Here is a 26,675-nt window from a genome sequence, read left to right as displayed (position 1 = left end):
CCATGGCCAGGGTGGGACTGGAGGGTAGGTTGGCCTCTTTTTCTACGGTGAACTGTGCTAAGGCCACCGAGACTGGCTTTGGATGTCCACCCGGGAGCAGATGGAAGAGGCCCGGCTTCAGAATCCAATCAGGATGTAGGCAGTCTCTGGCTTCGGGGTTTAGAGACTTCTTTTTCTCCCACTCCCTACAACACAGAGTATATAGTCCAGGCTCCCCTCCCCAAAGTTCCGCCGCGGAAGCCTAGTGAACTTCTCCTCCTCCGTTTGCACTTTAGGACACAGGATTTGCTACCAAGAAACGTCAGCAGCGACCCCACTTCCCCTGGACTCCCCTCCCATGCGCTCCCGTCTCCAACCCTGCTGCTGCCGTTTGGCAGAGAAGGGGGGGGGGAGAAAGTTAAGAAAGCAGGGAGGTTCTCTCTGTCTCTCTTCGTCTCTCTCTCTCTGTGCGTGCCCGCGCAGCACGGCACTGGGGGAGGGGAGGCAGGGGCCCTGATCCTGGGAGGGTTGGTTTAGAATCCGGTCTTTGGGGACATGGTATAACACGGGAAGCCTCCTGCCCTGTCACCGTTGGAAGTCAGGGATCGGAGTTAGGCGCTGGGAAGCCACTCGGGTCGGGCCCTCAGCACAGACTTGCCAGCCGCCCCGAAGGCGACTTCGAGTCTCCCCGCCAAGGCTTTGAGCTACAGAGGGAGGTGGGGAATAAGGGAGGGGGAAAGGGGAGGGAGGAGGGCCCTTGGGGAAATACAATAGGCATCTTTTCTTTTGGAAAACACCGGGGGACCGGAGGAGAGCTCACCTAAAGTGTGGGCGCACACGCTGATCGGGTGGTCTGCGCTGGGCTTTCTCCCCAGCCGGTGCAAAGCAACTGTCCCCAACAATCTGCCCTCCGTTTCTAGCAATGACCCGTGAAAACCCACCTTTCTCTGAGCTTTCCCTGAGCCCCAAGCCTCCCGCCGCTCTCCCCTCCCCTCCCCATTCCGCGCTTTCTCGCAGCTGCGCCTCTAGTCCCTTCTCTAGCCCCAGGCGAAAGAACTAGCAACCGAAGGAACAGTGAAAAGGTCAAACTGAGCACCTATCCAAGCTCGGAATGCCCCAAGTCCCAAGTGACTTACCTTGCCGGGTGAGCAACGGTTGCCTGCTGAGAAGCCCGCTCGGAAGCTGGGGCTGCCGTGCAGCGGCTCTCTTTCCTCGGCCCCCTCCCCCTCCTCTTGCTCCAACCGGCCCCCCCACACACACACACACACACACACACACACACACACACACACACACACGCTCCCCCTTTGCCCTAGAGTAACTGGGTGTGCACACGCGCGCACGAGAGTGTGCGCGGGGCTAAGCGTGCGGGGCGCGCACGCGGGCTGCTCCAGTCAAAGTCCCGACACCCCGCACTAATATTTATATTACAAAAATCTAAACAAGCCGCCAGATAGGCTGCCCAGACGATTCCAGTGTAGCAGAAAGGGGGCATGGAAAGAACTGCCCGTTTTCGCGGATTTTTTTTTCTTTATTAAAGAATCTCCGAGAACATGTTTACACTGGGCTGTATAAACATCCTGCCAGGTTTCCCCCTATCTTAGAAATTAGACCCTTGATTTTTAAGCGGGGGAGCGCCAAGTCTTGGGGCCGGGAGCCGAGCTATCTGCGCACTCTAGGCGGGCCTGGGCCAGGGCTCGTTGCTTTCCTCGGCTTTGAGGCCAAACGGTGCAGTTGCTGCGGCCCGCTGCTCGCTTAGTGGGAACCACAGAGTTCACAGCAGTCTCAAGCCAACTGCGCGGCCGCAGACAAAGAGACTAGCCGCGCTTTCGTTTTCCCCAGGAACGCGGCTCGCCTGAATTCAAGGAACCCCAGGACTTTGGAGCTTCTGAAATTCAGGCGGAATTCAAGGCATTTGGCAGCCACCGGGGAAAGGATCCCTCCGAGCGATCCCATTGAGAGGGTCCCCCTGAGGCGTGGGTGGGGGGTTGGGAGTCGGGGGACCTCCACCAGAGAGGGAGGATTGGAAAATAAAGGGCCTGGACTTCACGGAGGGGACTGCGATCCTGGGACTGTGGAGCAGGGAAGAAAGAACTTGGGGTTGGAAAGTCTAGTGATGGCTCCGCGTTTCCCGGTGGCCTGAACAGTTCAGGAAGGTGGAGTGGGAAGGTGGGGGGCGAAGGGGGGGAGGACGTGGGGACCTGAGCGTGGAGAGAACCGCCTGGTATTCGTTCGTCCATTAAAAATCGTTTGGAAGGCTGGTAGATAGAGGTGGGGGGCGGGATCTGGATGAGAGCCACTGTTCTGTGGGGAGAGGGAAGGGGAGTGTGAAGGTCCCTTTAAGTGCCCACCAGAGTAAGGATGGGGGGTGGGTCGGGGGGAGGGAAGGAGCGAAGACGGGGGAGGTCGGGGCGGGGGAACTCCTCTCTCTAGCTCCTTACGTCTGACTGACTGTCAGGAGCCGACAGATGCAGCTGACAAGAGATAAAGTTAAAGGCGATCTCCGTTGAGAGAGCAGAGCCCAGAACCGCTGTTATGACAAGGGACCTCTTTGGGCAGCAGCGGCTGGGGTAGGAGCCTTAGGCTCTGTGGGGGCCGCTGGGATCCTCAGAGGCTGTTTGAGACTATAGCAGCACAGCTCCCTCTCCCTCTAACTCCCCTTTCCCCGGACTCCCTAAATAGGAGGGGGGGTTCCTTGCTGTACCCAAGGCTTCTGAAAAGAGCCTGCCCCTCTGGCTCTGGCTTGGCTCTCAGCTGGTTCCTGCTCTTCTGGGAGGGCCAGAGCGGAGCGGGAAGAGGAGGGGGTGGGGAGGGAGGAGAGAGAGAGAGAGAGAGAGAGAGAGAGAGAGAGAGAGAGAGAGAGAGAGAGAGAGAAGAGAGAGAGAGAGAGAGAGAGAGAGAGGGAGAGAGCCAACCCCTAGCCGGCTGCAGCAGCAGCAGCAGACCTAGGGAGCTTCTCCGAAGTAGGGGGGTGGGGGGGAGGGCCGCCGGGCTCGGGAAAGGGGGGTGGGGGAGGGGAGGGGTGTGCAACTGAGTGCTCTGGAAAAGTTGCAGCAGATGACGGCAGAGGTGAAGCAGGCTCCCTTCTCTCAGCCCCCTCCTCTTCCTCCCTCCTCCTCCTCCTCCTCCGCGGCGCAGAGCAGCGGCGGCAGCGGCGGCGGCGGCAGCAGCCACCCAATGTCCTCAGTCCCAGAGAAGGCGCAGCAGCAACACGGCGGCCACAGCAGCGGCGGCAGCGGCGGCGGCGGCGGCGGCTCGACTATGGACCCCGCCTCGTCCACCACCTCGAAGGCCAAGAAGACGAACGCGGGGATCCGGCGGCCAGAGAAGCCGCCCTACTCCTACATCGCGCTCATCGTCATGGCCATCCAGAGCTCGCCCACCAAGCGGCTGACGCTCAGCGAGATCTACCAGTTCCTACAGAGCCGCTTCCCCTTCTTCCGAGGCTCCTACCAGGGCTGGAAGAACTCGGTGCGCCACAACCTCTCGCTCAACGAGTGCTTCATCAAGCTGCCCAAAGGGCTGGGCCGCCCAGGGAAGGGCCACTACTGGACCATCGATCCAGCCAGCGAGTTCATGTTCGAGGAGGGCTCCTTTCGCCGGCGGCCCCGCGGCTTCCGAAGGAAGTGCCAGGCGCTCAAGCCCATGTACAGCATGATGAACGGGCTGGGTTTCAACCACCTCCCCGATACCTACAGCTTCCAGGGCTCAGCCGGGGCCATCTCCTGCCCACCCAACAGCCTGGCCTTGGAGGGCGGCATCGGCATGATGAACGGCCACTTGCCGGGCAATGTTGACGGTCTGGGCCTGCCAGGCCACTCGGTGCCCCACCTGCCTGCCAACGGCGGCCACTCCTACATGGGCAGCTGCGCCGGTTCGGCGGGCGCCGAGTACCCGCACCCCGAGGGCTCTGTGTCCGCCTCCCCGCTGCTGGCCAGCGGCGGGGTCATGGAGCCGCACTCCGTGTACTCGGGCTCCGCCTCCGCTTGGCCGCCCTCGGCCTCAGCAGCGGCGCTCAACAGCGGTGCCTCCTATATCAAGCAACAGCCCTTGTCCCCCTGCAACCCCGCCGCCAATCCCCTGTCGTCCAGTCTCCCCACGCACTCCCTGGAGCAGCCTTATCTGCACCAGAACAGCCACAACCCTGCCGAACTACAAGGTGAGCTCAGCAGAGTGGGCATGGGAGGAGAGGGTGGGGGGTGGGAGGCGTCGGAGAGGGGTTTGGGGAAGTGGCAACTGTGGAACCAGGGCTCGTGCTGCGGAGGGAGTCGATGCAGAGATACACATCTCCCCAGGCTTGTCCCCCATATATGTAGAAGAACGTATATATTAAGTGTGTAGTTTGTGTGTGTGTGTGTGTGTGTGTGTGCATGTGTGCGGGGCCCGAGTCCATGACCTTGCCGGTATATACCCCTACTCCACTAAAAAGAGAAAGTTGAGTTGTTCATCTATATACAGGGTGGGTGGAAAAGATGCTGGTGATTCCTAAGCACTCTGTGCATTCCTTCAAATGGCATTCCTTCAAAAGGCATTCCTTCAAACACACATGTGTTCATTCATGTTCAAATCGGCCCCCTTCCCGACCCCTTCTCTTTCCAAAACTTGGAATTTGACCGGCAACCTATGATTCTCAGTTTGAGCCCAGGAAAGGAGTTCCACATGACCTTCCTCAGGCCCCTCTGGACCCTTGCCTCACTGCTGGCCCAAGCTTTGGAGTCCTATTGATGTTTAAAAAGCCCACTGTTAATGGCTTGAGGTTTCGACCTCATGGACTTTTTAGATTTTCTAAAGAAAGAAACTTGAAAGCTAAGCTAGCAGGCCAGGGCCTTTCTGTTCTTCAGGCCCAGTTCCTCCTGAATGACCTGAACAGCCGGGAGAGCGATTCTGCCTTCCCAGGAGTTGAGCCCTGGGTTTGAGAGGAGAAGGTAGGCCAGGGGAGGTCAAGAGCTTTTGGGGGGAAGTTGGAGTGGCCTCAGAATGTTTGTGGATACAGGACTAGACTACTCTATACAACAGCTCAGGGTTAGGAGGGCATCCTTTTTCTTTATTGAGGTTAGGGTAAAGCACAGGCAGGCCTCACCGTCACTCTAGAGGAAGAGGCTGGGTAGATGAGGTCCCACAGCTGGTTTCTTAGGCTCCGGGTTTCAAAACCAAGTGTACCCACCACAGGGAGATTCCCACCCAAATCCAGGGAAGAAAGATTTAAAAATATCTCCCCCTCTTCCTAACCCCCAGCTCATTGCCAATCATCTCCCTTCTGGGGCCTTGTTTTGGAAACTGTCTGAACTTAGCCAGAGGCCTGTCACTTAGGGCTTCCTTGAAACCAGGATGCTCTACTCCTGAGGCCAGGCCTGGCCTGATTAGCAGTACTGAGGGAGTGTAGGGGCTCTCAACCACAGCCAGTTCCTTTTGCTGTATTTTGGGTGGGTGGGTGATTGGGTGGGGGAAACAGCTGTCCTCAAAGAGTAGGACTTCTGAACTGAGCTACAGGACAAAATTCTGAATGTATTCAGGCTGTGTAAAGGGCTTTAAAATCCTCAACCCTCTGCCCTTCTTGAACGTTTCAACTTCTATTGTTAACGTTGCCTGAAACATTTCTGCCTCACCTCAATTCTTGTCCTCACCTCCCCCCCAAACTCCCTCATTCTGGGAGTTGCCCGATGGATTGGGGCATAATGCAAAGGTCAGTCCAGGGTTTGTTAACTGCTGTCCCGGGGAAAGGGGAACCGTCCTTCCAATTGGGGTGTTGGACTCTTTAGGAAGCCATGGCTGAGCAGGGCAGTGGTCTATTCTGAAATATTTCCTCACCCTGGGGCCTCAGACCCGGAGGAGGTGTACCTGGGGAGACGATCACTCCCTTTGCCAGACAGGTGGCCCATGAGACCCATCCTTTTGCCCCCCTCCATCCCCACCACACACACGCAAATAGTTTCCCCAGCCTCCGAGAACCTCAGAGCAATCTCAGAGCAGCCAGAGGCATTGGAGGGTCCAGATTAGCGGCTCCAAGCCTCAATGAGTCCTGCAGACCCCGCGCCGCCAGGTTGACTCCTGCCGGGCGCCCAGGGACAGTGGGGATTAGCAGGGCAGGGTACAGCCAATTCGTTTAGTCCCGGAGCAACCTGGAAAAAATAAAGGTGATAGGTTTCCCGTTCTTTCCCTTCCAGTCCTGACATTAAAACAGTAGCGTGGGCTACTTTCCCTGTCCACATCTGCAGTCTTCACATCTTCCCTGCTCTTCCGTGTGTGTGTGTGTGTGTGTGGGGGGGTGTAATTGATCTCTTTTTTCCTACAACTTGCTTTCTTTTAAGAGATAGAACTTCCAACCCCCCCAAAAAAATCTTTTCATTTCCTTCCCTTTTTCTGTCTCTTTCCCAGGAATCCCCCGGTATCACTCTCAGTCGCCAAGCATGTGTGACCGAAAGGAGTTCGTCTTTTCTTTCAATGCTATGGCCTCCTCCTCGATGCATTCAGCAAGTAGCGGGTCTTATTATCACCAACAAGTGACCTACCAGGACATCAAGCCCTGCGTTATGTGATGACTGGGCAGGCAGCCCTGAGGCGACACAAAAGACGCCCCCTAACCCATCACAGGGTGAAAGGACCTCTAAAAACTGAAGAAAAAAAAGAAACTGATTAATTCTTGAGGTATAAACCATCAGCAGCAGAAGACGAAGAGTTTGACCTTTGGGGCCAACTGGGAGAGGAAATCCGAAGGGAATGCACCAGGTCGGTGGTGAAAACAGTCCCTAACTCCTGCTCCTCATCCCCACCTCCGCCCCCAGGCTCCAATTTCCATTTCTAGTGTAGATTGGGACCTAGTCTGACTGTCAGTATTTGAGAATAGATGTTCAGATCCTTTTGGAACGAACCAGCCCCATCGGATCCGGATGGCAAGGTGCTGTGTTTGGGGAACCCCTAAAATGCGTGAGGAAAAATCTGCTATTTTTTTTTTTACCCCTCTCTCTTCCTCCAGGGACGTGAATTTGGGCAAGAAAGGACGGCGGGTTGGTGAGAGTGGGGATATGTGAAATCCAGTAATTATCAAAGACTCTTTATTTTGTCGGTTTGAATATTTATCTTTTTGTCTTTGTTGTTGTTGAAAGAATGTCTTAGAAAGAGCGTCTTCCCCCAACACCGCATTATGCTGGGTCAAGAAATTGCTCTGTCTTCGCCCCTTTGCCCGGATTCCCTTCAGATCAACCCCGAGTGGAACTTATAGACGAATTATTTTCCGAAACCACTCTCTGCTTAAAAAAAAGAAAAGAAAAAGAAAGAAAGAAAAAATTAAAATTAAACCTAAATTCAAATTACTGCGAGCCAAAGAAGTGAGTCCGTAGCCCGTGTTAGACTTCCCCTCTGTTCTGCTCCCCTCAACAGTCGGTGTGACCTATTCCGCATCATCCGTGGGCCTTTTTGTTTGTTTTCCGCTCTCACAAAACGATTCCTTTCGAATCTCTACTGTAAACTTTCTGGTCCAAGACTGAGCATTGGGCTCTGGAGGCTGAAAATCAGCGGTTGGTTAGGATTTAAGAGAAAAGCTACTAATTCCAAAGTGGATTCAGGATCGCCGGGACACAGAAAGATTAAGGCACTTTTTAAAAAAAAATAGCAAGGCTCATCCTGTTATTTATTCTACTTTTTTTTTTCTAATAATCGAAACACCACGTCGGCTCCGTGGATCAGTATTAAATGGTGTGTACCTCGTTGGCAATATTTGCCGTGTAGATTTTTTTTTTAGCTATCCATTGTAAATTTGAAACAAAGTCGGATCTGTGTAAAGACAAATTTCCATATGTTTTATATAAATATATATATAATGAAGGACTATTTCCCCCTGTTTTGTATGTTGGCTGCGCCGGGCAGCATTTGTGACACCTATTTTAAGCTTTCTTCTGCACTGTATAAAATGGTAACTAATGATGTGCCCCCTGTGTACCCTTTAAAAAAAATAGAACAAAAATAAAAACGTGTATAGCATTTGTACATGGTCTTCACACTTGTATGAACCATAAATAAAACACTACAAGTACTTTACCAACAGTGGGACTTGAGAGTACCGTACAAACTCCTCCAGGGAGAAAGGAGCGTCCCTAGATTTTTTGTTTCCTGTGATTCCCTATAGTTTCAACAATTCTTCCATTATCCCATTCACTTACCATCTTTGGGAAGTCTTGCTTAGAGGTAACAGCTACTATAGATCTAGTCTCTAAAAGTCCCTTCCAGCCTTCAAATTTTGGGATTCTATTACTGGTCTCTGCTCCTCTCTAAATTGTATCTCCTGCTTTAAAGAAATAACTTAAAATTCGAAGAAAAACCAGAGATCTTCTTTCTCCCATTCCAAAAGTGGAAATAGAATCTTTACCGTTAAGTATATCTCTTTCCTGTTAGGAATTTCCATGTTGATTTAGTATTGGAAACCTTCAAGCACTATATAAATGTGAATTTATTGTGATTGTTGTTTAAAAAAAAAGATGTTTTCAGATTTTGATACTTTTTCATCTATGCTCAAAAGGAATTTCCTCGTTGGAAACAGAGAGCCCACTGGCTGCTAGAAATTAAAGGAGTTCTTCCTGTGTCCCTCTTTTTGGTTTCCCCAAACTGGAAATGTCTAAAATCAGATCCGGATCATGGGCCCTTGGAATAAAAAGGGGATGAAAGGGCAGAAGAGTTTCATTTTGAACCAGAGAACATTTCCCCTAAATTATATATATATATATATATACATATATATACATATATATGTATGCATGTACGTGTGTGTGTATATATACACATATATACATATATATGTGTATATATATATATATATATATATACACATATATGTTTATAATGCAGGGAAACAAGATTTTCAAATGCTGCCCGATCCCCCCCCCCAATTTGTAGCCCTTCCGCTCCTTTCCCCTCTAGTAAAACAAACAGAATAAAGTAGATGTCATTGGGTTGCAGCATTTAGACCCACCACAGTTCCTCCCTGTCTTAGGGTCGTGAGCTCTGTACCTGGTTATTTTCAGCCTTGACATTTTGGACATGAGGGTAATTTCTTTCGAGCTCTGTTACATCAGAATTATCAATAAACTCACCCGGACAATTAATGCCCCAAACAAACAGCTGTCTATAAACTAGAGATAAAGGGAGGACCAAATGCAGGCCCCAGTGATCCCTTCTTCCCTTGCCTTCTCCTCTGGGTCTTTCTTTCCCTGTGTGTTTCGGTCTCTCTAAATGGCCCTGGAATTCTTTCCCTCAGACTACCTTCACTTAATTTGAGAAGGATGTTGGGGTCCAGAGGGAAGAAGTCTCATCAAATTGTGAGATTCCCCCCCATTGTGCCCCCTTCCCCCACCTTCCATCAATCCCCAAGAACTCGTGGAGGGAAATTTTTGCCCGACCCCCTCCCACCCCTTAAACCAAAATTTCAGAAGAAAAAACCTCGGATTGTTTCCCCCGGGAATCCCCCAGAGAGCTAGATCTCCCCTAATAATGAGGATAGTGCTGGTGGAAGTTGTGCTTGACGAGTAGAAACCTTAAATCTTGAAAGAGGACCTGGTTGTGGCCATGGGCTCATGGGTGAGGCACACGCCTACACCTTTCTCTAGGTCTCTGACTCTGCTTCCCCTCACTCGGTCAGGCAAATCAGCCCATAGGGTGTTCCCTGTTTATTTGTTCTTTCCCACCCTTTCCCGCCCTTATTTCTTCCAGCAAGCAGAGGCTCAGGAGACATTCTGCTGCTTCTCAGAAATCTTCCAGGAGTAAAGAACTCCTCCCCCTCCCCAACTCCCCGGTATTTAAAATTCAACTTAGCACTTTGGCTTGTCCCAATCCACCTGGTTTCTCATCTTGGCTAACTTCTCATCTCTAGCAGCAAGAGCCCAGGCCTAGTATAGTGAAGAAAGGGATGGGGAGCCAGGGTGTCTGATTTGTCTCAGGAAGGGATGGCAAGAGCTAGCTAAATGGGTTAGGAAGTCCTCTGACCTTCCCCATGTTCGAGGAGCCCTTGCCCTTGTCAGTTAGACTGCCTACACCACGGGACCCAGTGTCTTCTTGTGAAGGAAAGAGTCTGGTCTGGGACCTAGGTTCTCCAACCTAATCCAAAGACTCGATCCTGGAGAAAGAAACCTCTTTCTGAGTTGCTGAAATTCTGCTTGTTACACAAGAGTCACAATCAGGCATTGTAGAAGTTGCTTCCAAACACTGCTTATGCCTTCTCTTGGTCACCAAAGTGTGTTCAGGGATGGGAGTGTCCAGCAGGCCAGCTACATATGAGATAGTGAGATTACATGCCTAAGGTTTACATTCTCTGTAAAGCTGTAAACATATCATTTCTAACACAAATCCCAGAATGCTGCAGTGTTAGGTATGTGCTGGAACACAATGGAGTATATCGGAAATGAGACTGTATGGGCATCAGGAGCTCCACATTCCAGACCTGGCTTTGAGACTTTGGGTAAATCATGTACTCTCTCTGGACCTCCTCTGTAAGATGACAGTGTTGGGCTAAATGGTCAAGGTGACTCCAGCTCTTTGGTATTTCAATAGATCTGTGATCTCATTGCTGTGGGCACAATTTTCACCAATGCAGTCCCAATGTACTTTCTCATTCAGTAGGATTGTTGTGCACGTCTGTCTTTATATTCTCTCTCCAGAGAAGGCCCACCCAACGCAGCTGGAGTTCTTCTGGCACTATTATTGTTTCTAAAGGTACCAGCTAGACATTTCAAGATAGCTCTCTATCAGTTATGCTGGTTTTGGCTATAGGACGGGCCCATGTTCTCTTCTAATCCCACATGTTTTTGGTATTTTCCACAGTTCCTCTTAATTTTAGTTCTAACATTCAATAATTCTAGCAAGATATATGCTATTAAGAAAGATGTGCCAAATAAAATTAAAAGCTATTTACTCTCTGAGACATATATTGTCTATAACCACTATATAATACATAGGCTATAAACATATGCAATATATGCACTTAGTGAAGGTAAAAGGTATTTTTATTTATAGAGATATTAAATCCTTTTTCTAAAGATATATGTATGTGCTATATGTGTATGTGCACGTATACAAATATATATGTTTATATATGTGCACACCCATGTGTAAACACACATATGCATATGCATGTGTGTATGTGTGTGGGTATCCTGGTTAGGTGCCCCAAGGCGGGATCTTCTAGCCTTTAATTCTTGTGTCCAGCAGAGCCTCAGAGACTTGGCAGAAAGCGAAAGACAGCCTTCAGTTTAGTTGAGGAAGTCCAGCTTTGGGATGGCCTCTGGGCTCCCCCAGCCTGAGGGTAGTGGGAACTACAGGGGACTGGCTCACCTAAAGGCTAGCCTTCCTGTCAAAGGAGGAATCAGGCTGGATGACTTCTGAGGCCCCTTCTGGTTCACTAGATATGATCTTATAATTACTGCTTCCCCATAAACAACATTGTTATTGTTGTTGTTCTTTGCTCTCAAAGAGGACCATGACTTCAGGAAGGTGATGCCATGACTTGCAAGTGAATCAGATTTAAGTGAGGCAGGGCTGTGCAAAGTCACCAGCCTCTTTCTTCTCTGAAACCTTCTGGGTCCAGTGACCAGATTCACATCAGAATGACTGGAGATGGCCCTCTGTAAGTAACATAGATGTGTAGAGAAGTGGTAAGTAAAGGATGGCAGATTGAAAACTGGAAGGGCCACTGGCAATCATCTGGTCCACCCCCTCAGTGCGTAGATGAGGAAAAGTGAGGCCGAGAAAGGTTGTGATTATCACAAGGTCACCCAGGAAGTAGATTTAGAATTCTGATCCAAGTTCTTTGGCCCTCCCAATTCAGCACTTTTTGTACCACACAGTCTGCCCTCCTCTGTCTCTGCCCTCTGAGTGGGCAGTCAGAGCCATACCACTCTATAAGATCATAGGTCTATAAGACTGGAGTTGGAAGGAATCTCAGTGGCCATTCAGTCCAGCCTTCTTATTTGACAGAGAAAAATGAGGTCTAGAGAAGGAAGTGACTCATCCCAGGTCACAAACACAAGCAGTAGAGCCACTGGAACTTGGCCCAAGATGCCTCACCCTAAATCCTATATTTTCCCCAAGCCTGTGAGATTCCCATTTTAAACACTTTATATAGAACCTTGTATATATTAGGAAAAGTGCAAAGACACTTCTGAGCTGGAGATCAGGGTGCAAGGAAGGAAGGACATGGGAGGTTCTTTGTTAGAGGGGCAGGAGATAGAGCCTAGAGATCAGTCCTGATAAGAAGGTATGGATACCTACTTGGATGTGAAATAGCTGGGGGCACTGGCACACCCTGTATTCGAATCAAAGAACCAGGGGGATGGACCAGCTGACTGACGTCTTCAGGACTTAGCTCGAGTGTGCTGTAAGGAAAGTACACTAGATCTGGAGGTAGTGGAAGTAGGTTCAAATCCCCTCTGCTTTTTACTGTATGTGATCTGGCAGTCAGTCAATAAACATGTAAGCAATAAATCACTTCACTTCTCTGGTACTAGTTGCCATAAAATGAGAAGGCTGGGCTAGGTGGGTAGACTCCAAGGTACCATCCTCTGATACAGTGAAATGAGATAGTGAAGAGTTCAAGGCATTAAGCCATAGAAGGTTAGATTCTGGCGTCAAGGACATTGGGTCCATCCTTGCAATGGACATATTTGACTTCCCCCAAGCCTTCCATGTTGCCTGGTGGGCTCTTCTATAAATAAGAAAATTAAGGCAGTTAAAACTATATCAACAGCTATGGATACTTCTACACATTCTTATGCAGGATGAGCCTAAATGCATATATTGGATAAAATGTTTGTATCTTAAATCTATCCATATTTTTCATCGATCACTACAATGGCAGGGGAGGAGTTGATATTATTTCTTCTTCTTCTTCTTCTTCTTCTTCTTCTTCTTCTTCTTCTTCTTCTTCTTCTTTTTCCTCCTCCTCCTCCTCCTCCTCCTTCTTCTCTCTCTCTTTCCCTCTCTCTCTCTCTCTCTCTCTCCATGCAGAAGGCAATAGATTGGGATCATTAGCATACATACCCAGAAAGAGCCTGTTATCAGGCTCATTTTGGATGGGGAGCTAGTGACATAATTGTGACTGGCCTCAGTTTCCACATTTGTAAAAGAGCAAAGAGCCTATCATATAAGGTAGAAAACTTGGAGAAAGTCAGATGTCTGCATTTCAAACATGAAACCAGAACCACCCATCCACTAAGATGGTATATGAGTAGTATTCATAATTAATACATCCTAGTGGAACGAATATGGAACTTAGAATTGGGAAACCTGGGTTCTAGCCTCAGTTTTACTAGTTAGATATTTATTTTCTATATGACCTTGAGGAAATCACTTCCCCTTCTCTGGGTCTCTGTTTCCTCATCTGTAAAATCAGGGTGGAGGTCATTCTATGATATTTATGGTCCCAAACCAATTCAAATATTCCATGAGACTACTGTGGTAGCTGGGTCCTCCCTGCCAAAAGTGGTTGGATGGGTACTGGGTGTTTGATTTTGCTCACCAGTTTGCCAACTTAGGATCAGGCTTTTCTGCATTAGTACCCATTTACTGAGGGCAGCTAGGTGTCACAGTGGATAGAATGCAGGGTCTAAGAAGTGTCTTCTTCCTGAGTTCAAACCTGGTCTCAGACTCTTAGTAGCTGTGTGACCCTGGGCAAGTCACTTAACCTTGTTTGCCTCAGTTTTCTCATCTGTAAAATGTGCTGGAAAAGGAAATGGCAAACCACTTCAGTATTCCCACCAAGAAAACCCCAAATGGGGTCAGAAAGACTTAGACACAACTGAAATGACTGAACACCACCACCACTACCTATTCATTGAACACCTCAGTTTCATTTCATCTGGGGAGAGAGAAGCCAGAACTTGTGAAACACTTCCATGCTTATTTCTACTGAGCCTCACCTTAACCCTATGGGATAGATGCTATCAGCTCCATTTTATAGGCCATAAACTGAGGCTCAGAGATAGTAAATGACTTATCCAGGGTCCCAGAGTAGTGACTATCTGAGGTGGGATTTGAACTCATGTTTGATGCTGTGTTCTCCCCTGCTCAGAGAATCCAGCTGCAACATTGGCCATTCCTTACATAAGAGAATGCAGGGGATAGGATATGTGAGGCAGGGGGTGGGGAAGAGATTTAAAGGGGGAGGAAGTCATACTTTCCAGTATCTTTTAGGCACTTGATAAATACTTATTGGCTTGAATTTGTCCAAACAAGGATGGAAGAGATGGGAAATAATTGATCCACCAGGTGGTGTGATATACTGGAAAGAATACCATATTCTATAGTAGGACCGTAGGACTTAGGTGCAGATTCCAGCACTGTCATTTAATATTTGTGTCATCTCCAGTGAGTCAATTATTCTTCCTGACCTTAATTTCCTCATCTGTAAAGTAAGGGGGTGCGGGTGGAACGGACTAGAAGATCTTGAAGGGTTCTTCCAAGTCCAAGTCTGTGATACTATGATATTGGCCCCCATTAAAGGGTCTCCCTGCAGAAGAACTTAGAAGGATAGATGAAGGATGATCTTAAAGCAAAGAGGGGTAATTAGGTGGAGCAGTGGATAGAGTGCCAGGCCTGGAGTCAGAAAGACTTGAGTTCAAATCCAGACTGAGACACTTGCTAGCTGTATGACTCTGGACAAACTACTTCATCCTTTTTGACTTGATTTCTGCACCTGTAAAATGAACTGGAGAAGGAAATGGCAAACCACTCCAGTATCTTTGCTAAGAAAACCCCGAAAGGGGTCATGAAGAGTCTGACATGACCGAAAATGACTAAAACAAATAAAACAAATACAGCAAAGAAATCTTGGGGACCCAGGTCACTGGCTGAAGGAAAAGGGGTCCCAAAGAATAATTTAATCCATTGTGAAACTTCTTACACTATTATTAAGAAGAAATACCATCCTGCACTCAGAGCTTTAACATATATAAGAGTACAATAGCCAATGACCTAAAGATTCCTTTAAAAGCAAAATGTTTGGTATCATGGAGACCTGTATTCCCCACTTTCAAACAGATTCTTTTTAAAAATGTTATGGACCAAATAAGAACTAGGTAAATCATTTAAGTATTGGAAAAAAAAAAAGGTTTCTCAGCCAGTCACAGAGGACCTGGAAAGGCTGAGCTGGAGTGTAGGCCTCAAAGGGTTGCTAACTATCCATTCTCAGGTTCCTTAGCTGTGCAGGGAATCATGGGCTGGCATGTTGGTTAAGTGTGAGCCACTCAGCTTTGATGCCACCCCCATGACACAGCTCTCACTATAAATTAAAAGGCATTAGTGAGAAAAGCCAGAAAAACTATCACCCTACTAGAGTAGGCAAAATATCTTGATTCAGACCTGGACCAGTCCACATATTTGAAAATCAAGCTTAATAATTTGTTGGATTATGCCAAGAAGATTCTGGTGTAGTGAGATAAACCCTGTTGGCTCATCTGAGCTCTCCTTTGTTAGCTGGGGGACTTGTAGCAAGAAATTTTACAGATAAGGAACCAGGTTCAAAGAGCTTAACTGGAGATCATAGAATAAAAAAAATTTAGTTGCAAGGATAGTAAATATTAAACAGCCCAACTTCACAAGGAAAAATCTTATTGATATTTTTTATTTTTTATATTACTTTCATTTCCAAATATATCCTTTTCTCCACCAAATCTGCCAAGCTACCATTTGGAATGAATATAAAAAAAAGAGAGAGGAAAGCATTTTAGCAAAACCAACACATGAACTAAGTCTGACAATCTAGGTAATATTCCACACCCATATTCCCCCATCTTTGCAAAGAAGGGAGAGAAATACTGTACTCTGGAGCCAAGTTTGGTCATTATAATCATACAATGTTTAGGGTTTTTTTTGTTCTTTATATTTACATTCCAATATTTTCATCTTACAGATGGAAAGACTGAGGATCACAGTAAGAACTGACTTGCTGATGGTCTGATGGGCAGTGAATTGTAGGACTTCTATTTGAACTCAAATCCAGTGCTCTTTCCATAATGCCTCGATATTTGCAGTGCTTGTACTACCTCGGTAGGTCACTGTGAGGATCAAATGAGACACCATATGTAAAAGGACGTTGATACTATAAATAAAACACTATGAAAAGATCAGTTGTTATCCTTATGATCACAGTATGTAAATGCATTATTGTTATTTTTATTCTATCTCAGTCCTGGAACAGTCACAGTATGCATAACAAAAGCTTTTCTGAAAGTCTGCATTGCAATGAAATAGAATAATGTTACAGAAGAGGTATAGGTGACAAATTCTTAGAGGATGCCTAGTAATTAGTCTCTTGCTTCTGGCCGGGTCACTGAATATCCCCAGGCATATTTAGTGCTGTAGTATTTTTGTGCTTCAGAAACAGAAAGCAAAAGACAAGTTCCATTGAAGACAATTGTTTCTGGGAGTTCCTTGTGGCCTGGCTGTACATTGGCAGGGAGTTCTAAGTTAGTTCTTCACCTGGGTTCTATGAAATACATGTGTGTGTATATGTATACACATATATGCACCTATGTGTGTATACACGCATATGTTTCTATAACTACATTTCTACATAGTTGGTTTTTTTTTTAACCCTGTGTAACAACAACAACAACAACAACAGCAATAAGGATGATAAGAGCATTTACAATGTGCCAGGAACTGTGCTAAGTGCTCTACAGATATGATCTCAATTTATCCTTACAAGAATGCTGGGAGTCAGGTGCTATTATTATCCCCATTTTAAGGGTGAGAAAATGGAGGCAAACAGAGGTTAAGTGACTTGACCAAGGTCACACAGTCAGCATGTGTCTGAGGCTTCTTCAAGTCTTCCTGACTTCAGCACCAGCACTCTATCCATGGTGTCACCTATGGCATTTATTTTAAATGTTTAAACTTTAATTTTAAAATATGATTCTGACAAGGGGTCTATAGGCTTCACCAGACTGTCAAAAGAATCCATAGTATTAAAAAAAAAAAAGGTCATGACCCCCTGGCCTAGAGAAAGAAAGGAGAATACATTCCAATAGGAGGCATTTTTTTTTTTCTGGGCAACGCAAAGATTATTTCATGGTAAGGCTAAATTCTTCTTTCATGGAGACAACGCCACCTGCTGCTCACTTAGGATTTTGCAAGGACAAGAATGAGGTGATGACAGTTTCGCGAATAGAATTTAGAAAACAAACTTGTATAGATCAGGGAAAGTAGAAAAGAGGTTACTTTGACTGGGGTATTTTTAGATGCTTTAACCCAAGTTTAACGGGCAAGTGGCTTCTTAAAGAGAGGTGCTAAGTATATGTGGAGGAAGGTGGTATCAAGAGTACAGCGTTTCAGTGCAGGCTTTATCACTGATCAGTTGTACAAGGTGAATGCAACAATTCCCTCTTTCTGAGCTTTGTTATTTTTCCTCTGCAAATTGATAAGATTGAATTAAATGGTCTCTAATATCTAGCTAATATTCCGTGTTCTAAGGTCTTCTCCAGCCCTGACGTTCAATAATTCTGACAGAATCATAGGGTCCTAGATTTAAAGTTGTCCATTCCTTACCTAAGAGAATGCAGGGGATTGGATATAGAGGAAGTTTAAGGTGGTTGGGGGAATGGGGGAAGGGGTGTCTTGCTTTCTGGTTTCAAATGATTGTTCATACGATAATTGTCATTATTCTTGGACTTGTCTCCTGAATTGGCAGCCTATTATCATTTTGAAAAGGAAAAGAAAGGCAGCAACTGAATAATTCTACTTTCACATTCATTGAGGATGTATAGCTATCTGTCTAGACAGATCTATCTACTTACCTAGCTGCTTACATAGAAAACCAATTACGTAAAATTATAGTTATGGAAATATGTAGTATTTTTAAAGTCCATATATATATATATATATATATACATGTACATAGACAGCTATAGACATAGATTATGAGCTTGATCTATCTACCTACCTATCTGCTTAGATAGAAAACCAATTATGTAGAAATATAACTATGGAAATATATAGTATTTTAAATGTTTAAACGTGCACATAAACATACATACAGACATACAGATTATTAGCTTCTTAAGGGCAGGGACTGTATTTTGCCTTTTTTATATTCCCATTACTTAGCATAGTATCTGACATAACTACATTTCTACATAATTGTTTTTTTAGTTAAATAGATAAATAGTCTATTTATTCAGATATACATCACTGATAAAGGGAAAGTATAATTCTTTTGCTCCTTTTTCCTTCCTTTGAAAAATGATGATAACCCACCAATTCAGGAGATAAGTTCAGGTATCATGGCCATAATTATATGAACAACAATAATTTACATTTCTATAGCAGTTTATGGTTTCCAAACACTTTCCTCACAAAGTCCTCATGAAGAAGGTAGTACAGGCATTATTATCTCCAACTGACAGTTGAAGAAACCAGACAGCTGAGGCTCAGAACTGAAGTGACTTGCCAATGTCACAGAGCTAGCAAGTGTTAGATCAGTTTTTTATCATGCACAGCTCTCTGTCTCAAAGTGGAATACAAGCTCATTGAAGGCAGGGAGGGTGCCATATATATCACTGCATACCTAGCATCTAGCACAAGGTCTTGTTCACAGTATGCGCCTAATAAATGTTTGCTGAATTCAGTGGAATGAAGCTGAATTCATTGGGTCAGAACTATTGGTAATGAGGCCAAGGCCATGGATTTGGTCCCTACACTGGCCAGCCAGATCTTAGGACTCTTTGTTGATCTGGGTGGATGCAATCAGTACAATATCATTGATCAATATGAAATCCCTGCTCTATCTGGGCTCTGTGATAAATACACATTGGCAAGGATGTTTTATACTTCATTTGAAATGAATAACCAGAGAGTAGTAGAATAAAGTTATCTCTGTTTTAACATCTTTCAAGGAATCTTGAATGAGGTTTACTTACGAATGAGAAATGCCATATTGGAAGACAGTCTTTTAAGGTCATATTCTGCTATATTAAATCAAATGCTTTTTGAATACTTAACAACAAGCACATTGGTATCTTACATGCTTTGCATGGCTCAGGCAATGTTATGACTATAAGAATGTGGACTGTGGTGCAATACAATTTTCAAAAGCCTGTCTGATTGTCTGATTCCTTCTTATACTTTTTCAAGGTTGCTATTGAAGCACATATAGGTTAATTATTCTCATAAAGATTTCCACTGATTGTATCAATCCCCAGATCGTTACAGAGTCTCCTAAATGAGATCCACAATTACTCAAAAGATTTTGGCGTAACTATCTACATAGGGAAAAAAAATCAAGGGATAGAAAAAGAGCAGTTGTCCAACCCATCACGCTCCTCCATCAAAACCCAAAACACTGGGAGACAATGTATATGGTCAATGAGCTGGGCCCAGCATTGAACAGGAGGTAGAAGAATGAGCTGGCTCACCACGAGGAAGTTGCACCCTTACTTTAACAGCCTCAAGCTTCTTCCTGAAATGAACGTCTATCTTTTTAAGTAATGATATCATTCTGGTCACGTATGGTTTTGAGCCACCAAATACTAGGTACGGTTTCCCAAAGAATAAAGTCAAAGCTCATACAAATGGCAATGTCGAGATTTATGGTAGGGATTAGCAGGCTGAAGCACATTATAAATGAGGAATTATATAGGAAATGTGGCGTTAAGAGATGACAGATAGCCTGTATACGTCACCTGTATCCCTACAGTGGCAAGGGAATGAGTTTTCATAGCATATTAGGTGGCCCTCTTGTGGTGAATTTGCAGGAGCTCACGGACAAGAGTCAAACAGGATAGGCAGGCATGAATGATGGTACCCACATTATACCCACACTGGGGAGATCACACAGCCACTGGAGTACTGGAATACCAGATATTCAGCTTTTCTCCATTCAAGGGTCATGATTAGTATTCACATTTTATAGAAAGGAGTCCTTGGGCACAGGGTTGTCTAGATAAAAGGGTGTAGATGGTTTAGTTTTGCCCCTACTTGTAGAAAATCACTTCAAAGAACATGGCACATCTTTCTGATTGAGTATGAAAATGATCATAGGCATTCTGGTGTGCTCTGGAGCCAGAGGACTTGCTTTGGAAGCCAGCCTTTGCTGCTTACTACTTCATTGACCTTGGTTATCATTTCACTTCTCTGGCACTCAGTTTCCTCATCTGTAAGATCAAGGGCTTTGTTGTTTTTGCTGTTATTCAGTCGATCGGTTGTGTCCGACTGTTCGAGACTGTGCATGAGGTTTTCTCAGCAAAGATACTAGAGTGATTTGCCATTTTCTTTCCCGGTGAATCCTTTTGTCAGGCAATCAGAGGTTAAGTGACTTGCCCAGGGTCACACAGCTAGGAAGTGTCTGAGAATGGACTTGAACTCAGGTCTTCCTGACTCCAGGTCCAATGCTCTATACCACTGAGTCACCAGCTGCCTCCTCAAGAGCTTAGAATAGATGATTTCTAGATCCTAGGAACCTACTGACCCACCACCACAGAACAATACATTTTTGTTGTCCAGATCCAAATGTCCACGTTATGGATTTTCTAATGTACACTGAGTGTGACTTCTCTTGATGTTCCTGTGCTAGCATGGCCTGCCTACTACACTCAAAGATAAGGGGGCTTTCTTGCCAAAATATTGGTGCCACTTTCTATCTGGATGACTTTTTGTAAGTCTTTAACTTCTTTGGGTTTCAGTTTCCTCATCTTTAAAATGAGAGGATGGGACTGGATGATCTCAGAAGTCCTGTCTAGCTTTAAATCTAGGATTTATCATTGGAATTAAAAAAAATTATTTAGAGAATGAGGAACAAAGAAACAGAGTACCTTAATTTCTCAAAGCTAGTTTCCAATGGCAATCATCTCCCAATCTGTCTTGCCTTTGTCTTTGGGATTCTGACTCCCAGATCTGAATTATTTTCTCCTTTTACTCCTCAAAGTAGGAGCAGAATAAATTTATTGTATGCCTAATGAATATTGAATAGCATCTACATGGAATAGGGAGGAATAGGCAATGATCTTCAATTTATTGATAAGAAAATTCAGGTACTGAAAAGTGAAATGATCTTTCTAGAGTCACGTCATCATCATCATCTTCATCACTGACATTAATATAATCTTTTAAAGTTTGCACATAATATTAATGGTAGAACTTGGGCTTAGAGGCATGTATCCATAAATCTCAGATTTCTATGTGTGGTGGAACATGGTGATCTACACCAGGCTGATTGGAGATTGTGAAGTCATTGTCACAGACAGTGTAATTGCAAGGGGAAGATGTTAGCATTCATCTCTCTTAAACCAAATTGGATAAAATTGGATAGGAGGTAATTTACATTGAAGGGGGTAATTGAGCCAAATAACCTGTCAAGAAGATGTCATTTGATTCAAGTAGGTGAACACTTCTCTTCTAGGAGGGAACATATTTTATTTACCTCGCTTTGCTGCCCAAACTGGTGCAACTGAACCAAATAAAGCAACAGATTATGCAGGAAACCTAAACTGGGCAAGAAACAGTCTTATACCCGGGTAGGATAGTGATTATCATCATTACATCCTGCATCCTCTTCTCTCCGGGTCTAGGCTCCATGAAGAAGCTAAGCTGACTAGTACTGCACCTTTAAATTCTGACCAGTCAATGATACCATCTTCCTCATTTTGCCAATTTTTTCCTGAGCCTTAGGCTTTCGTCTGGCAAATGCCTGGTAAATCCTCCAACCAGAATTTTAAATAGGAGTTTTCCTTTCCTTTCCACCCCCTTTTGACAGAAGAGGTTTCTTCATGTGAATGGAGCTCTTTATATCCAATGCCCATAAATCATAAAGGTTAAAATGGATGTTTAAATATGACAATTTAATTTAGGCAGTTTGTACTTCTGAAGGCTTGGAAGTGGGATCGCACAACACTCCAGAGCTCCAGGCATCTCAACTTGTCCAGCAGAGGCCAGGGAATAAGTCTGTTAGTTATTACCAAATTGAATGTTGTTCCCATTTTTAGCAGCTTACTGGGTCAGGTCAGAACAGTTGTTTTGGGGAAAAAGGAAGAAAAGGGCAGGGCCTGTTCTTTAGAGAAGAGATGATTTCCTTGTCACTTTATATCAACTATTTTCTGTTTCTGTCTGACACTTTGGGTTTTGCAGAAGAGCTCTAGATTTTGTCGATGTGATATTGAGTTATTTCTGGAAGACTCCTTTCCTTTCTTAAGCCCTTGGGCAGGGTCTTAGGTTTGTAATGTTTAAGGTAGCTTCTTTATATCTCAAATCAAACTGTCCCAGGGCCTCAGCTGTTCCCTGAGGATTAATCAAGATTCTCCTGGATACTATACTTTTTTCACAAGGCCCCTAACGACCCACTTACTACAAATCCATTCCAAGATTGGATCTCCTTCATTGATTTCAGCCAGAAAGCATCTCTGGGAGAGGAAAGAAAAAAGTCATTGTTGTGATAAGCAGTTTTTCCTTTAAGAATATGAAAAGAACCAGTGTGCTGCAATGGACAGAACCATGAAGATGTGGCTTTTCATTCTGGTTCCACTAGTAATTCACATGGGCTAAAGCAAATCATCTTTCTGATCTAGGTCTTAGGGAAATGAATGAATGAATGAGAAAGCATTTATCAAGAGATTACTATGTTCAAAGGACTGGGGTTACAAAGAGTAAAGTAAGACAGTCTCTATTCTCAGGAAGTTCACATTCTAATGGGCGAAACAAAACATATAGAAGGTTTCTGCTAAAAGTCGAAGGGAAAGATGCTACGGTCCTTGGGGGCAGCATCAGCAAAGCACATGGTAAGGCACCTTCTTAGTGATGAAACCATATCTACAGGAAACATAACAGGTCTAAGCCTTTATATAAGAGCTTACAAGAGGAGAGCGAACTTCTTTCAACGAACATTCTCTGACTCATAATATCACACAGACAAAATTTGAAGCTCTTCTGCAACACAGATATCATGTAATCTAACCTCTCATATTACAGATGAGGAAATTAAAAGCCCTTCCAGGCCTATGGTTTGGATAGACATTGAGACAGAAGCCTAGAAATCTTTTAACTTCATCTTACTTTCTAAATGCTTAACCACTTCCTTGGCTACACGGTTTCAGGTTAGTTATTACACAGTTCTGAATCTCAGTTTCCCTATCTATCAAATGGAGAAAATAATACTTGTACGACCTAACTCAAAGAGCCATTGTGAGAATATAATCAGATCATGTGTGTAACTTGCTTTGTTACCATGCTATCTTACATAAACATGGGCTTTTATTATTGTCTTGGGGTTCCATGAATAATAAACCACATTCTTCTCAGAACATAACACCTTGAAATGCAATTACCTTTGGTAGCTGCAGTAACTGACTCCATCTACTAAGTGGACCATTTAATAAATCAAAAATAATAAGATTCTGAATTCTAAGGAAACTTTGAGACCATTTTATGTAATCCACTCACTTAAGATTAGAAAACAAAGGCCAACAGAAATAATTTGCTTTAGGCCCCACAGCTAGCTAGGTGGAACTCTAATCTAGATTCACAAAATCATTGGAAGGGACCTTAGAGATGATTTAATCCAATGACTTCATTTCATAGAAGATGACGCTGAGGGAGGGCCAATCTATTATCCTCAGCTGTTAACTTTTGAATCCAAATGTATGTGTTTTTCACACCTTCATCCTATCTCTTCTAATGAAAATTTAAATATAGTTATCATTGAACTAGTGCAGTATCCCTATTCGAGATGACACATGAAAGCAGCAGCCATAATGCTTAGGTGGGGAAGGACCAGTCATTCCCTCACCCTTCCCTGAAAGTCTAGGAGTGACAAGATACCACTTGGAGGAAGAGAGAGCCAGCCAAACAATGTCTTACTTTTAACTAATATAAACATCTCCTCACTTCTCTGTCCCTCCAGGACAGGAGAACCAAGGGACCACTTGGGGTTTTTTGCATCATACCAAACCTACAAGTCTTTTCAGTGCTCTGCCACTACATGGTGGGAAGCAATCAGTAAGTTATCTCCAATGTAGCCAAGCACTGAGTCATCAAATCCCCATAGACCCCAAAAGTTTCCAGAGTGCATGCTCCCTAGGATGGCCCCTTTAGATCAATTCAACCTCCACTATATTTATAACCCCAAACCTAAGATTTCAATCATTTGTCCCAAGGGAATCAGGATGAAGGTTTAACAAGCCAAAGAATGTGAGAAAAGGGAATCTATCCTCCTCTCATGGGAAACCAGGGTCTCTAGGACTAAACCAAGTTGGACCACATGCTTGGGTCTAGAACAGAGGTGTCTGTTAATAGAGAAGGGAGTAGACTCAATACCTCAGACCCTATAGGTCCATCAGGAGTATAAATTATTTAGCTACTAACATTCTACCTTAATGACCCTTTTCAGTAAGCTCATGCTTATCTTGGAGACCATATATACTCCACCCAGCACCAGGGAAAATGCCAATTTCTCTATGATTCTTAACGAGCTGCTACTTTTTCTTTCATCTCCATCCTTTTGCAGATAGCAGGTGTTCCACTAATTCAGTTAGGAGTGTGAAGTCAGTGTGGATTTATCACATTAGAATCTCTAACCAAGCCGATATCCACTGGGAAAACTCCATTTCTTCTTTGGTTTACTATATTTCACTGAAGCTTAATCATGTGAGTATAGCATAATGGAATTGACCACAAACATAGTTTACCTATATAGTTTTTATTAATGGCTAAAGTAGCATAAGGAATACAATAAAAACATATTAAAATAACTTTGGCATAGGTTACATACCCACGGCCTCTCTCAGATGCAGGTCACTTACATTCCTGTCTTCAGGCATACCCCAAACCCAGGAGTTTCTGGACACAGTTTAGATACCTAAATACAGTTGCTCCCATTGGGAACTGCAGATGTTTCAAATGTTGGATTTAGCAAATACTCCCAATGCTCACAGTGGACAGAGTGTCAGGCCTGAAGTTAGGAAGACTCATTTTCCTGAGTCCAAATCAGACCTCAGACACTTACCGGCTCTGTGATCCTGGGCAAGTAAGTGAACCTTATTTGCCTCAGTTTCCTCACCTGTCAAATGAACTGCAGAAGGAAATGGCAAACCACTCCAGCATCTTTGCCAAGAAACCCCCAAATGGGTTTACAAAAGAGTGGGACACAACTGAAACTACTGAACAACAAAAGGCAGACTGAAGGAAATCTTGTTGATATATGTTAAGGTTACCATTAGAGGACTTCCTGGAGCCAAGATAGCAGAGCAAGTAGCAAATTGCCGTAACTCTCCCATACTTACCTCCAAACAATCATAAAATAGCACCCCAAAACAAATCCTGGAATAGCAGAACCATTTAAAAATACAGAGTGAAACAATCATTTGGCCCAAGAAACTTGGAAGATTGGCAAGAAAGGTCTCTCTCACTCAGCTAACACAGTCCAGCAAATGTAATCCAGGGGAATGCAGTCCAGGATAGGAAGCATCGCAGCAAGCCCCTTCTCAGGAAACATCTCAGGAAGATCTTGAGCCCCAGTGCTGCGAGCAGGCAAACGCCAACACCAGGCCCCATCACAGGCCTCAGCACAGCCAGGGGAATGGGCAGACTCCAGCTCTGAGAACCACCACGTGCGTCAGTGCAGCTCTGGTGAAATGCAGAAACACCCTAGTGGCCTCAGCACATGCCAGACACCAGCACTAGGACCCCAGAGCAACACCAGGTAAGCTGTCAGACCCTTATAGTCTCCAGACACCCCCCCAAACCCCACCCCCTCACTGTAGCACCAGACACGAGGGTCCCTGTGGGCTTCAGGGCAACAGGTAAAAATCCAGGGCCCACAGCCCCTGGTGTAAGAAGCCTGAGATAGCGCCCCTTCTACCCTGGGAGCAGAGCTCAAATTTAAAAGAAAGGGAAAAGGCCAAAAAAGCTGAACAAAAAACAACCAACAAAAATAATAATAATCTGACCACAGAAAGTTATACTGGTGACAGGGAAGACCAAGACACAAACTCAGAAGAGGACAGCAATGTCACAACACCTGTGGGCAAAGCCCCAAACAAAAACAAGAAGTGGTCTCAAGCCCAGAAAGATCTTATGAAAGAGCTCAAAAAATAGCTTAAAAATCCTATGAGACTTAGAAGAAAAATTAGGAAAAGAAATGAGAATGATGCAAGGGAATTATGAAAAAAGAGTCAATAGCTTGGAAAAAGAAAACAATTGCTTAAAAAGTAGAATTGGCCAAATGGAAAAGAAGACACAAAAATCCACTAAAGAAAATTACTCCTTTAAAAGTGCAATTGGGGGCAGCTAGTTGGCTCAGTGGAAAGAGCACCGGCCCTGGTTTCAGGAGGACCTGAGTTCAAATCTGACCTCAGACACATAACGCTCACTAGCTGTGTGACCCTGGGCAAGTCACTTAACCCCATTGCCTAGCCAAAAAAAAAAAAGTGCAATTGGCCAAATGGAAAAGGAAGTAAAAAGCTAACTGAGGAAAACAATTCCTTAAAAGTTAGAACTGGGCTTAAGTGGAAGCTAATGATTTTATGAGAGAGCAAGAATCAATCAAACAAATACAAAGGAATGAAAAAAATAGAAGAAAATGCAAAATACCTCGATGGAAAAGCAACTGACCTGGAAAATAGATCCAGGAGAGACAATGTCAGAATCATTGGACTACCTGAAAGCCATAATCAAAAGGAGGACCTGGAAAGGTCAAGGAAAACTTCCCTGATATCCTGGAGCCAGAGGGAAAA

General features: G+C 44.8%; 2 protein-coding genes and 1 long non-coding RNA gene across 5 annotated transcripts in view; 1 reads left to right on the top strand and 2 right to left on the bottom strand.

Annotated features, from left to right (window-relative positions):
- LOC110210335 (uncharacterized) overlaps positions 1 to 2,564 on the bottom strand; it is a 109,387-nt gene extending 106,823 nt beyond the window's left edge. For both annotated transcript variants that reach the window (XR_002325077.2, XR_002325079.2), the window contains exon 1: positions 1,116 to 2,564. This is a non-coding gene — a long non-coding RNA (uncharacterized LOC110210335). The remainder of the gene's footprint in view (positions 1 to 1,115) is intronic.
- A 435-nt stretch (positions 2,565 to 2,999) lies between these two features.
- On the top strand, positions 3,000 to 7,962 carry FOXF1 (forkhead box F1). The gene is made up of 2 exons (XM_020989222.2): positions 3,000 to 4,138; positions 6,355 to 7,962. Exons 1-2 carry the CDS (start codon positions 3,037 to 3,039, stop codon positions 6,513 to 6,515), a joined length of 1,263 nt encoding a protein of 420 aa, XP_020844881.1. The 5' UTR covers positions 3,000 to 3,036; the 3' UTR covers positions 6,516 to 7,962.
- MTHFSD (methenyltetrahydrofolate synthetase domain containing) overlaps positions 7,015 to 26,675 on the bottom strand; it is a 79,024-nt gene continuing 59,363 nt past the window's right edge. Inside the window, exon 10 of one of the 2 annotated variants that reach the window (XM_020989226.2) lies at positions 7,015 to 7,223. In XM_020989226.2, the coding sequence (XP_020844885.1) occupies positions 7,176 to 7,223 (48 nt within the window). In that variant the 3' untranslated portion in view covers positions 7,015 to 7,175. Of the gene's footprint in view, positions 7,224 to 15,564; positions 16,014 to 26,675 lie in introns of those variants that run through there. The other variant, XM_020989228.2, reaches the window with a different exon arrangement.

Source organism: Phascolarctos cinereus, unplaced genomic scaffold (assembly GCF_003287225.1).
Source record: "Phascolarctos cinereus isolate Bilbo 61053 unplaced genomic scaffold, phaCin_HiC Scaffold_2;HRSCAF=192, whole genome shotgun sequence".
NCBI lineage: Eukaryota > Metazoa > Chordata > Mammalia > Diprotodontia > Phascolarctidae > Phascolarctos > Phascolarctos cinereus.
The sequence above is the reverse complement of the archived record's forward strand: the minus strand, read 5'-3'. Positions and strand labels throughout refer to the sequence as shown.

What these genes read in the sequence shown, in the direction of transcription:
- FOXF1 (XM_020989222.2), top strand. Translation starts at nt 3,037, where the DNA reads ATGACGGCAGAGGTGAAGCAGGCTCCCTTCTCTCAGCCCCCTCCTCTT. An exon ending in CAACCCTGCCGAACTACAAG is followed by an intron (nt 4,139 to 6,354) that starts GTGAGCTCAGCA and finishes TCTCTTTCCCAG; the next exon opens with GAATCCCCCGGTATCACTCT.